The 12,942-nt window shown below is 46.7% G+C and overlaps 1 protein-coding gene across 2 annotated transcripts in view; it reads right to left on the bottom strand.

Annotated features, from left to right (window-relative positions):
• Positions 1-12,942, bottom strand: part of Rnf144b (ring finger protein 144B) — a 129,967-nt gene that overhangs the window by 25,425 nt on the left and 91,600 nt on the right. For both annotated transcript variants that reach the window (XM_021215826.2, XM_021215825.2), the window contains exon 3: positions 4,003-4,107. In XM_021215826.2, the coding sequence (XP_021071485.1) occupies positions 4,003-4,107 (105 nt within the window). The remainder of the gene's footprint in view (positions 1-4,002; positions 4,108-12,942) is intronic.

The following is a 12,942-nucleotide window of genomic DNA, read 5'->3' as shown; positions in this document are numbered from 1 at the left end:
CCTCCTCCTCCTCCTCCTCCTCCTCCCCTAGGCTTCTGGGCTCTACACTCTAAATCCCTTCCTACAGAAATTCTGAGCCCTTGTTGCTGGCAAGGCCAACTGTCCCCACCCTTCCTCTGGTGCATACTGTGTGGCACTGGAAGTAAAAAGGCAGGCTGCTTGTTTTAGGGCCCCAGGACTTGGAAGGAAGCTCGGTGTGTGAGAGGCGGCTGAGAGGCGCACTCCTGCCCTCCCCTGCCGGCTGCCAGTTGGCAGCTCAATTGCCTTGGCCACACAGTGACAGGTACTGTTCAAGTGTTTCGATGTGCTTGTCACTGGAATGTCACATGGCACAGACAGCCTAGGCTCTCCAGGCGGGGACATGCCACTTCTCCAACGCTGCAGGGAACTGCTGAGGTTAAACATCGCCTTTCAACATAGAACTTTACTTAAAGTAATGCTGACAGAAACAACAATCTGTGCCCTGTGTTTATAATTCCATGTTGGACAAGGTTCCTGGTTCCGATACATGGGAAAACCCTGCCGAGCAATAGATGAAAGTACCAGGTGATGCAATGGAGGAAAACTTGACTTTCCCCAGGCTCCCAGAAAGGTCACCTCTAAGCTGTGAGCCACTGTCCATTACAGGGCTTCTGGGACACTGAAAGGGAAGCTGCCATGTTCTCCAGCCTCCGGTGGAAGTTAAACAGGGCTCGAACGGGGCATTCAATGCTTTACTAACGAGGCTATTCTTGACAGACAAACATGAAGAGGCAGAGCCACAGCTGAGCCAATCTGGAGGATTCAGGAAGACAGACAGAGGGAGCAGAGCCAAGTGGGCAAGCTGGATCTACCCAGGAAAGCAGGCACACAAAGAGATTAGCCAGCTGCAGCCAGAACCATGCCTAACGAGTATGGCTATGTGTTACCAGTAATGATCAGGCATTTCTCTCAAGTGAAAGGGAGAAATGGGTTGAGGCGGTGGGGTCCAGCCAGGCGGCACACTGAGTCCCGCTGGGACACAGCCAGAACTGCAGAGGATGTGGGCCACACAGTAGCTAGCACAAGGCTTCTATCTGAGGAAATCTGGGTACCAGGAACATACCCAGTCGTCTGTGTGTGGCATCTTCACTTTTACTTATTTATTTATTATTTTTAATTTTTTTGGTTTTCGAGACAGTGTTTCTCTGTGTAGCCCTGGCTGTCCTGGAACTCACTTTGTAGACCAGGTTGGCCTCGAACTCAGAAATCCCCCTGCCTCTGCCTCCTGGGTGCTGGGATTAAAGGCATGCGCCACCACACCCGGCTTTTTTTTTTTTTTTAATTTATTTATTATATGTAAGAACACTATAGCTGTCTTCAGACACACCAAAAGAGAGCGTCCAATCTCATTACAGATGGTTGTGAGCCACCATGTGGTTGCTGGGATTTGAACTCAGGACCTTTGGAAGAGTCAATTGGTGCTCTTAACCGCTGAGCCATCTCACCAGCCCGTATCTTCACTTTTAAAGGAAGAGTTCCAACCAAACAGATGTAGCTACTTAGATCTCCACTACCATCTTCTGTTCAGTTCAAAAGTCAGAATGAAAACACATATATGTACATATATATGTATGTATAGATAAAATCATGGGCTTGTTTTGCTTTTAATGTAGCCTTAAAGTAAAATTGCTTTTGGAAGAATAGCTAGATACATCCAGAAGCCACCAGAAAGGAGTGAGAATGTGTGCCCCTGGGGAAGACTGTGTAGCAGGCAACCGGGAAATGGGCATGCAAGGACAATGGAAAACCTGAGATCTCTTCTAAACACATCAGCCCTCGCTGCCAGCATCCAAGACATCAGTGAATAGTGTTACCCTGTGAGGTCTGTGAGGTCTGGGACAACACTGTGCAGCTAAGCTTTCTGCAGTGACAGAGACGCTCTGCTCTGCGCTGTCAATCAGGTAGCCATTAAGTGTAAATGGCTACAAACACTTTAAAGCAACGATGAAGCAGAGGACCAGAAGAACTGAGTTTCTTTCCTATGCTTTTAATTGATCTACGATTAAATATCCACACTGGACTGGCAACGGCCAGGCTGGGCCTAGATTCATAAACTTTGTTTTAAAGCCTCAACCAAACTGTTCGTTTGTGTTTGCTTATAGATTTTCTTCATATGGGAATTAAGTGAGATTTCACTCAAACCCAGCTTTTATGGCCTATTTTACATTTCTTGCATTTCATGTGCATAATTATCTGCCTCATTATATGTTTATGACCTCTCTGCCAGGTCTGAAGCGCCCTCAGAACGATGCTGCTCAGCTGCCTGGGCCTCTACTCAGTACCAGGCACAGGGTAGTACGGGCACCCCGTGCTCTCTCTATGTATACTTGGACTAGTCAGACATCAGAGGAAAAAGTCAGAAAGGACAATGCCAAGTCCAATGCTCTCAAATACTGGGGCCTCGTTTTAAAAACAGTTCTCTTGGGCTAGAGAGATGGCTCGGCAGTTAAGGGCAGTGGCTGCTCTTCTAGAGGTCCCAGGTCCAAGCAACCACACGGTGGCTCACAGACCATCTGTAATGGGATCTGATGCCCTCTTCTGTCTGATACCTTCTTTGGTCACGCAGATGTACATGTAAATAGAGCACTCATATACATAAATAAATAAATCTTTAAAAAAAACAAAGGCCAGCTTCTGTTACACCGCACACAGTGTCCCAGCCCCGGGTGGCTCATTTCCCATGCCTCTGTCTCTTCCTTCCTTTATGCACTGCAAAGTGCTGAGGTCAGCCGTGGTCCTCGTGGGGTGGGAGGTGGGAGGGATGGACACCGTCAGTATCATCCTTTTAGCAAAACTTAGACATCATCGTTTTCTTAAGATGAGCTGATTCTACGACAACCTTCCTTAGAGCCATGTTTCATAAACTGCACACAGGACAGACTGAGTCAGGGCAGGAGTAGCTAGATCACTTCCTCCCTGCTTCTCTTACAAAGCAAAGGGTGTGTTAAAAAAAAAAAAAAACCACATGTGCACATGTATTCAGAAAGATGTACACACACACACACACATACACACACACAAAGATATCCGCCTATATATATATTTATATCTACCCGAGCTTCTGACTCTCAAGTCTTGCTGCACATTTCTTCTGCCTACTTTGCTCCCCCTTAATGCTATGTGACGGTGGTACAGGAGAACAGGATTAGAATTCCAGTTCTTTCTGGATCGGTCCCTTGAGGTAAGTCACTTACAGCCCCGGGACTTCAGTTCCCGTATCTTAAGAAAACACCTGACTGTGTGAGGCTTGTGGGGAAGATTCGCTAATAATACCCAGGCCAAGGAAGGCCAGGAGGAAGGCCTGGGGCCGGGCAGGTGTCCTGTCAGGTGTCCCCTGTTTATCGAATGGACAGTTTATTCCATCGGTTTCTAGGGAGCCTCCTTGGAAGATTACGGTCTCTTAGACAAGAGTTCATTACGCTCAGGTGAACAGGCACTGAAGATCCAGGGGCAGATTTCAGGGCGGCCACGGGGGGAGAGGGATCAGACAAACGCGATGAGATCAACGGTAACCTGGAGTGACAGGAAAACCTGCTCCAAGAGGAGAGATTTATCTGACGCCCAAGGCAACCCAGCTGGGAGGCCTCCCTCTCTGCTCTTTGGAAATCTTTCAACCTCAGACCAGCTCTTCGGGAAGCTTCCCCAGAAAACAAGCAAACTTACACAGAACCACAATGGCTGATATACTGCACGACTCACTAACTTACGCACCTTCCAAGCCCCGCTCCTGACCGGTTTGATTTCTAGCATCTTGGGCCTGTTTTAAGAGCTTCTACAACACACAAGAAGACATCCATAAACGGAGCTGAGATAAACGGCGGCGCTCACGGCTTGTATAAGGATTCCAGCTCCGTGTGGCAATAAAACACTCCTTTAAAAAGTTAACCTCTGCTAACTCCCGAGTAGGCAATACTTAAGGGTCAAGATGTGGGAAATAGTTGGGGGGGGGGGAGAAGAAAAGGTCGTGGCATGCATCCATACCTCAGTTTCCTGCAGGGTCCCGTGGTTTAGGCACACCATGTCAGGACAAGTGATAGGAGATCCACAGCCTTCTCGGATTGACAGCACCATATACTGTTTCAGGCACTATAAAAAAAATAAATAAATAAATACAAGCAGATATTTTAAACTCTGCACCCATTACAGTAGCACAAGGGTTACATAAGAGAGCATCCCCTGCCACTTCCTAAATTGGCTGTCCTAGGGTTCTTGTCCCCAGGAATCATAAGTTATCACAAGTGTGGATACTAAAGAGCCATCACTTTGGAAAGAATGCAGAGCCAAGCAATTAATTATACGTGACTTCATCTTAAGAGTTTATTCAAGTCAGATTCCCGTTGGCTCGCTCAGTCTGTCCACCATAGACTGGAAAAAAAGAAGAAATGCTTTTGCATTCACAGCAAAGACCTTCATAACTTTCTTTCTTTTCAAAGCTTATTCCTGGGCTGGAGAGATGGCTCAGTGGTTAAGAACACTGATCCTTCTTCCAGAGTTCCTGAGTTCAATTCCCAACAACCACATGGTGGCTCACAACCATCTGTAAGGGGGTCCAGTGTCCTCTTCTGGTGTGTCTGGAGATGGCTACATTGTTCTCCTGTGCATAAGATAAATAGTTCTTTAAAAAAGAAAAAAACAAACTTATTCCCAATCCTCAACAGAACATGCCCATGGGGGTTGGGGAAGGCAGAGCAAGATGAGTTCTGTGCTCAAGTGGGACCAATTCCTGATTGAAAGTATTCAGAACAAGTGTCACGTTGCTGGCATGCATTTATCCTATAGTTAGGTCTGCAGTGATCACAAATAGGTGCCTGGCTTGTATTATTTTCCTAGCAGACACTCCAGTAACTTGAAGGTGACTTCAGGTGCATAATACAATGTCTGCAGTCTGCACACAAATACCATGTAAGCCATTTTATAGAAGCCATTTGCATGTTTGCAGGTTTCAGTATCTTGTGAGGAATCTCGGGCCCACTTCCCACCAGACACCAGGACTACTGCGGCTTCAGCTAACAAAAGTCAGAAATCCCAAATCTGGATCTTCAGTTTCTATTAATCAAATCCTAATTGGTGAGTTCCTCATCCGTTTTTATGGCAAAACAAACAAACAAACAAACAAACAAACAGCCAAGCTCAAATGTTTGAGGAGTATCTCAAATACAATCTAGTCAATGAAGAAATGACTCACAAAATTTATGTATAGTGAGTTTAGATCTTTTTGAATTCATATACTTACGTATCAGTCCTTTATATTAAAAGCAACACTGTTGCACAAACCATTGAATAAAGAAAGACTCGTGGTCAGAATGTTTCACAGAACTGTGAAATCTATGACATTAACTGACCTCTTGAAATTAATTTTTTTCCATGTGAAGATGAAGGCCAGGCAACAATATTGCATCTCACTTAAAAGCATATTTTTTTCTAGTTGAAAAGAATGTTAGACACACCCATGACCTGATAGCCAGGACCAACAATTTAAACCAGATTTGTGTCTCTTTGGGAAGTTAACAGGCCCCAACCTAGAAACCAACTTAAATATCCATCATGAACTACTCAAACAAATTTTCATATGGTAGTTAGAAGACAAGAGAACATGCCTGTGATATAGTATAACATAGAGGGAGAACAGGCCTCAGGGAGCCCATGTCCACCCCAGTCGCTCTTACCCTGTGAATGGCCTCTTGTGGTAGATACTAAATATTAACTTTTACTTTCACGTTCAAGGAATGGGTAACAGTTACCTGCCCTAAGATTTACGATAGATAGCAAACATGGCTTGGTTCTGGGGGCTAAGACCCAGGAAAAAGTAGCATTGTGGCAATGTGGAAAAGATCTCTAACAGGCAAAGTCCCAGAGGAATGGGACTTGGCTTGCACAAAGGGTGTCATCCCAAAGGGACCCTGCAAAGGGTTGCCTACCAGGCTGCTTCTGGAGACTTCCCAGGCTCCCATTGGTCACGTGCTTCCAATATTATTGTCTTCGCCCTCTCCTGCCAGCTGCCACACACAGAAACTGAGGTAAACAGGCTCTAAAAATACACATTCTCTAGGCCGGAGGGGAAAGGGCTTGAGGGAAACAAGGCAGTGCGGTGCAATGAACTTCAGAGCCCAGCCGCTGAGGTGGACACCCACTGACAGTGGGGAAAGACTCCACCCAGGACCCAGACTGGCTGTCCCCATCGTGTTTAAAGGTCCCCAACTCCCTGCAAGTAACCAGTGAAAGCTACATGGGGTAGAGCAGCTGAACAGACAGACAGAACACAAACAGGCACATCCCACCAGCCTGTAAGACAAGCTTCTCCTTAGGACATTTTAGGGGTAGAGAAAAGGCTTTAATGGTATATAGTAACTAGAGAGATACCACGTACAAAATAATTATTTAAACGTGCACTGCAAATTTGCCCAGTTGAAATATTAAGGTTCCCCATTGGCTGCTTAGAGCAGATGGCTCTGTTTGATAATGTCCGGTCTGTAACACATCAGGTAATGAATTTAGAAGCTTTCCACTCAAGCACTCCCATATCTACAAAAGAAGATGGTGTGTTGTGATTTTTAGGGGAGAAGTTGGAGCTGTGTGAATACCCCTTCCTTTTTTTCTAAGAAACACTTGTTGGGGATGGGGATGTGTGCTTGTAGGTTGTTAAGCAGCTGGGAGCTCATGCACATGGGCCGACCTGCCATCGGAGTGAACACGCACTTCTCCTAGAAGCAGAGGAAGTCAGTCCTCATTGTTGCTTCTTACATCTTCCAAGTGCCTTGTATTCATGTCTGCTGTTCACTTCCACTGAAAAAAATGTCACCTCAAACCCTCCCTTCACTGTTCCCACTGGCTAGAGAAGCACAGAGAATCGAAAGCATTTTATAAGAACCGCTGTCCAAGCCGGGCGTGGTAGTGCACGCCTTTAATCCCAGCACTCAGGAGGCGGAGGCGGAGGCGGAGGCGGAGGCGGAGGCGGAGGCGGAGGCGGAGGCGGAGGCGGAGGCGGAGGCGGAGGCGGAGGCGGAGGCGGAGGCNTGGATTTCTGAGTTCGAGGCCTTCCTGGTCTACAAAGTGAGTTCCAAGACAGCCAGGGCTACACAGAGAAACCCTGTCTCAAAAAAACAAAAAAAAAAAAAAACAAAAAAACAAACAAACAAACAAAAAAAACAGCTGTCCATAACAGACAGCCAAACACAGGTAAACAATGATTCTGAAGGAAAAAAGAAAAAAACAAAACAAGGCCCCTAGCTTACGCATAAAGAGCAACACGTAAAACTACCACCATTTGTCACCTCAAACAGATGCAGAGCATTCAACTTGAGCAGCAGGCAGACCTTGCAATTTTCTGATCGGCCACCAGAGTCTGAGGGGGATGTTTCAAAAGCCCAGATGGCTCATGGAAGGGAGAATTGTTTCTCTTGTGTAGTTCCCTTTCACGTACATGGCTTGACAGAGCAGAGACAAATACTTTAAGACCATAAGGGTCATAAATAACATCAGAGACTCCTCTTCCAACTCATTGCACAGCCCGCTAGGATTCCGATAGGATGTAGTCAAGCATCCAGCCACCGAACACAGGGGGAGCCAGGTGGCTTGTATTGTTCCTTCCAGCTCAGCCTATGACTTATGTCAATGGAATTTTTCAAGGAAGTTTTTTTTTTCCCAAGGCTGTTGCTCACACTGTATCAAAGGACATAGTGTTCTTCACAAGGTGTCCTCCCCTGCCATAGAGACATGGCGAAAAGCTTGCAATGTACCCACCTAAGAGCCAACTATGGGCGTAGACAATACTGTCATAGATACACAAATGGCGGGACAGATGATAACTAGATAGATGACAGATGATAGACAGTAGATAGAAATTGATAGATGATAGATTACCAATATCATTAATATTAATGATAGATGATCAGTGGATTACAGATCACAGGTAGAGGATAGATAATAGTTGATAGGTAATACATAGATGATCGATAAAAAGACAGTCAGATTGATGGATGACAGATGATGTATTTGCGTGCATGTGTGTATGTGTTTGTGTGTGTGTTCTGGACTGTACTGCTCATTTCCCCCAGAGCTTCCATCCATGCTACCTTGTCAGAAAGGCCTTCCCACCTAAGAAGAAGAATCGTCCCTAATCTAGTGGTCTCTTGATGTGGTGTACCTTCCTCAAATTATGTAGCTATCGTTGGCATCTACTTTCCCTGATAGAAGACCTTGATCTTGTCTTCTGCAGAGTCCTAGGAAAGTCGATGCCACACCCAGACACATCACTGGACTCTGAATCCCTTTCTCACGAGCATTATGACTTTGCTTTGAGTACCATAGTTCTGTAGTGAGTTCTGTAATCTGGTGGTGTGTTCTCTGTCTTTGTTTTTCTTTCCTGAGATTCTCTGTACTGTTCTAGTTGTTTCTGTTTGTAACACTTGGCCACATGAAGTGTTCCAATCAAGTACCTTTTCATTCATTTGGTCTCTCTTACTAATAATGTGTATTTTTCAGAGTATATGTTCTACATATTTTCATCCATTCCTTGGTCTTCCAGTCCTTTGGAAATTATTGGAAATGGAGTTTCTTCCTCAGTCTCATTCTATCAATCCTTGATAGGATGGAGAAACGCTGTTGATCTCTGTACAGTGTTCTTGTCTTCTGCCACCTTGCTAAACTGGTACCTGAGATTTTAAATCTGGGGTGACGGTAAGGCACAGCCATGCCTAAGAACCCCTTGTCCGGCACTATCCAACCCCGTCCCTGCCCTACCTCTGCCCCATCCTCCAGTCGGGAGTATTACTCTGGGAGATAAAGTTCTGTCTTTCATTGCTACATGTGTGGCTTAGCAATGTTAACTGAGACGAACCTCAGACAGAGGACATCCACAACGGAAACAGGCATTAGCTAGTTCCAGGCAAAGGAGTGGAGGAAACTTAAAGGGGAAATTACGTAAACAACACTGAAGCACTTTTAATTTAAAGAACCTTAAATACTTTAAAGCAGTCCTGCTACTTTTTCTGGAAAGGGGTACAAGAAGTCCACCTTGTAAGTCTCAACAGTCAATATGGAAAACTAAATCCGGGTTCCACCCAGAAGCGCCTCCAGTTCCCACCAACAGAGAGCAGACACTTCTGTCTTCACCTCAAGTGATCAAGAAATACCTACATTTGGTGACAGGAATAACTAACTGGTCCAGCCTTCACAAGGAAGCCATGAGATCTGGAGCCTGGAAGAACATTCCAGCAGAGCAGATGTCTCTCATGGTGCACACCTGCTTCCAACACAGATGGAATTCTGTAGACCGCAGAGGTTTTCCCTTTGTCCCACTGGGGCTTAATCTCTTACCAAATCCTACTCTAGTCCAAAGGAGACTCATCTGACCCAGCCTCGACCTATGACACACAGAAAACTCCCATGGCTCAAGGAGAGAAAACAAAAGGGCTTGCCAAGTTTACACCTTTCCACTTCCTCCAAGGAAGCATTACCCTCAGAGCTGCGAGCCCTCGAGCCCTCGGCTGGCACCGGGAGCACCAGCACCGACCTGACACAAGCAGTGAGGATCAGCACGCCCCTCTTCCACACGGCCACCACAGCTGTGCTCCCCTGTCTTCCTCTCGTGAGAGTCCTGACCTAAACTCCTCCTCAGCGCCTCTCGGCCTCTCAGATATGAACACAGTCTCAGTAATACGAAGGGAAACAAAAGTCAAATTGGTAAAGGTTCAGAAAAATCGCTCCTGCCATGATTAAATAGAATACAGCTATCCAGCCTCGTCTACGCGAACGCAGGGAGCACTACCTTCTTCTGGAGAGTCCAGCTTGAGTATCCAGACCATGTAATTAACAGGAAGCCAAAAGCACGGGGACCAGCTGTGCACCTGAGCAGGCGTTCTCTGGGTGGTCGCCTTGATCGTCTCAGGCATTGAGCTAGTGACGGGAAGGTGACAAGCAGAGCTTACATCTGGAAATCTCTCGCTGCTCTTTCACAGAAACCCCAAAACTGGTATCATCCATTTCGCATGGACCACATGAGGAACTGAGCCTCGATTCTCATGACTAATACAGAATTTGAGGTTGAAACCAGCATCTAATTGGGACTCTTGTCCTGTGTCTTCTGACTCCACTTTAAAAATTACTAAAACTTTTTTTTTCCATACGCTGTATGTTCATCGCGTTCCTTCCCCTCCTCCGAGTCCTCCCAGATCCTTCCCGCTTCCCTCCCCTGTCAGCTTTCAAGTCCTCTAAAGCACAGCTTTGCCCATGTGTAACCCTTCATGATCACGGGCTCAAATGATCGCCCTGTCTAACTGTTCTCGGAGCAGAGGGGGACAGCTGTCTACACAGGACAACCACAGTCGGGGGCTTGTGGAGAACTTCTTACCAAGCCACCAAGGTTAGCTTACTGCTCTCTTCCCAGTTTCTCTGAGCCTGTTCCCCGTCCCCATTCTACCCCTGCACTGGTGTTGCCTCGGTGCAGTGGGAACCACAGAGCAAAAGGCAGGCATTAGAGGTCCCCAAGATGCAGCTTTGGGGGGGGGGTAAGACCCTAAGATAAAGGAGGCAGGGTGTGGGAGCATGTGGGGACCCAACCAAACCACAAGGGAGAGGTCAGCAGAAGTTTCCCAAGAGGCAGAGCCTGAAAGATGTATATAGCAGATTGTTTGATGGTGGTGTTTGTGGGACCCTGAGCGCCCCAAGAAGGAGGTTCTGCTTTGTGGGGGTGGGGAAAGAGGAAGCAACAAAGAAAAATATTCTGGACCGTGTAGCTGGCAATTGGCCCATGCCTGGACAGGAGCCTACAGAGAAGCAACAGGCAGAAACTAGACAGAGGGTCACGAGGACAGTGCCAAGGGAAAGACAGAGCTGCCCAGGGAAAGACAGACTGCCCCGGGCTTTATTTTTAAGAAGAGTAGTGAGGACGGGTTTGGAATAGGGTGGACGATGGGCAGAAAGCAAGCTCACTGGAGGAGGACAAGGAAGATCAGCAAGGAAGTCTGGGACAGCACCAGGCCTCTCAACTTCTGAGGTATAACAGACCCCCAACTTCACCATCTGGAGTACATAAGTCATTCTTGTGCCCCGTTTCTCTTCTTTGTTACCCATCAGGCCAATGATAACAGGTTTCTTAAGGTGTTACTCATCTTATCCAGTCATCAAGGTAAGAATGCCCATGTCCTGGGCTGGTGAGATGGCTCAGCGGGTAAGAGCACTGACTGCTCTTCTGAAGGTCCCGAGTTCAAATCCCAGCAACCACATGGTGGCTCACAACCACCTGCAATGAGATCTGACGCTCTCGTCTGGTGTGTCTGAAGTCAGCTACAGTGTACTTATGTATAATAATAAATAAATCTTTGGGCCAGAGCAAGTAGGGGCTGAGTGAGTAGAGCTGACTGGAGGGAGTAGAGGTCCTAAAAATTCAATTCCCAACAACCACATGAAGGCTCACAACCATCTGTACAGCAACAGTGTACTCACACACATTAAAGAAAAAAAAAATTAAGAGTCCCTGTTAAAGTCTGTCCTTTGTGCTGACAACCAGGTTCCTTTATTCACATCATGTAGTGTCTAACCAGATCACCTGCTCCTACCTCTCAAAAGGAGGCAACTGGTGTCTCCATGCTTTTCTGCTAGAGAGCCCTTCCTTTGTTATTTTAGTGCACAGGCTGGTGATGTTATCATCTAGTTGACTCCATCCCTCGTTCAGCCCACGTGTCCTTAGCTCTGAGACATGGCCGGCTCATCCAAGCCCTGGTCGGTTCCAGCTTGGGATTGTTATATTTGCACACTGCATTCCTTACGTTTCACAATACTGTAACAAAATAGGTGACGGAGACGACTCAAGGGAAGAGGGTCATGTTTGGGCTCACGAGTCTGCCAGTTTCTATGCATCCCAGGTAAAGGTGGCATGGTGGCAGGAGCGGCTCAGACTGTGACAGCGTGCTCACAGAATGGCGGTCCCAAAACAAGAGAACTAGGCTGCAGTCAGGAGGCTAGAACAGATTACCCTGTTCTTAAGAAGGTGTTCTTTCTGACTTGTCCATCTGTCTCGCTCTTCCCCCCTCCCCTCCCTCTATTTGAGACACTGGGCACTGATCATTTTCTATCCTCTCACAGGGACTACCTCCCCCGCCCCCACACTACATGTGCCGGCACACAGACTTACATGTGCATGCATTTTGGAGTCTCATTATTATCTGACTTCTATAATTACCCAGCATTTTTACCATGCACTAAATCTCGAGCTTGGGCTCTCATGCCATTGTTCACCAGTATGTTCTAACCAAGTCAGAATTATTCCTCATACAGCAAATTCTTACTGGATGAAACCCAGGCAAGATTTGAGGCCATTCTCTTCAGTGACAAGGCACACGGGCATCCGGGAAGAGGACTTCTTTGTTGGGGTGGGGAAACCCAGACAACCAAAGGTACCTTCCAGGTCTAGGGCAGTGCAGCTATGACAAAGTCATCAGGCCCCTGGGACTGTGGTTTTCTGAGCTTCTCTTCCTCCCTTAACACATTATTTACTAGTTGCCTTGAATACGTGAGTTGCGAGCACAGGGCCTGAATGAGATCACAGGGCCAGGAAGCCAGTGCCCTCTTGAGTCATCTCTAACCTATTTCTCATGCCATTGCTATTCACTCTTATCCCCCGGATGCCACCTGACCTGGCAGCTACCTCGGTTGTCAGGAGGAAAACAACATCAATACTCGCATTTTAAGCCAGCGACTTAACCGGTAGATAGAAAGTCATCGCATAATCATTAAATCAGACGTAAACAAAGAGCGCACTGATGTCATTTTACATGGCCCAGTTAAATTCATTTGGCTGGTGTCCGACTACTCAAAAGCAAAGCTGGGGAACAACATTCATCCAGCCTTGGGTATCTATGTGAGGGGAACCCGTGTACCCTAGACTCGGAACCTATAGGATACAGGGTAACAGGATACATCTGT

Source organism: Mus pahari, chromosome 16, assembly GCF_900095145.1.
Source record: "Mus pahari chromosome 16, PAHARI_EIJ_v1.1, whole genome shotgun sequence".
NCBI lineage: Eukaryota > Metazoa > Chordata > Mammalia > Rodentia > Muridae > Mus > Mus pahari.
Note: the sequence above shows the minus strand (reverse complement) of the source record. Positions and strands in the feature narration are given on the sequence as shown.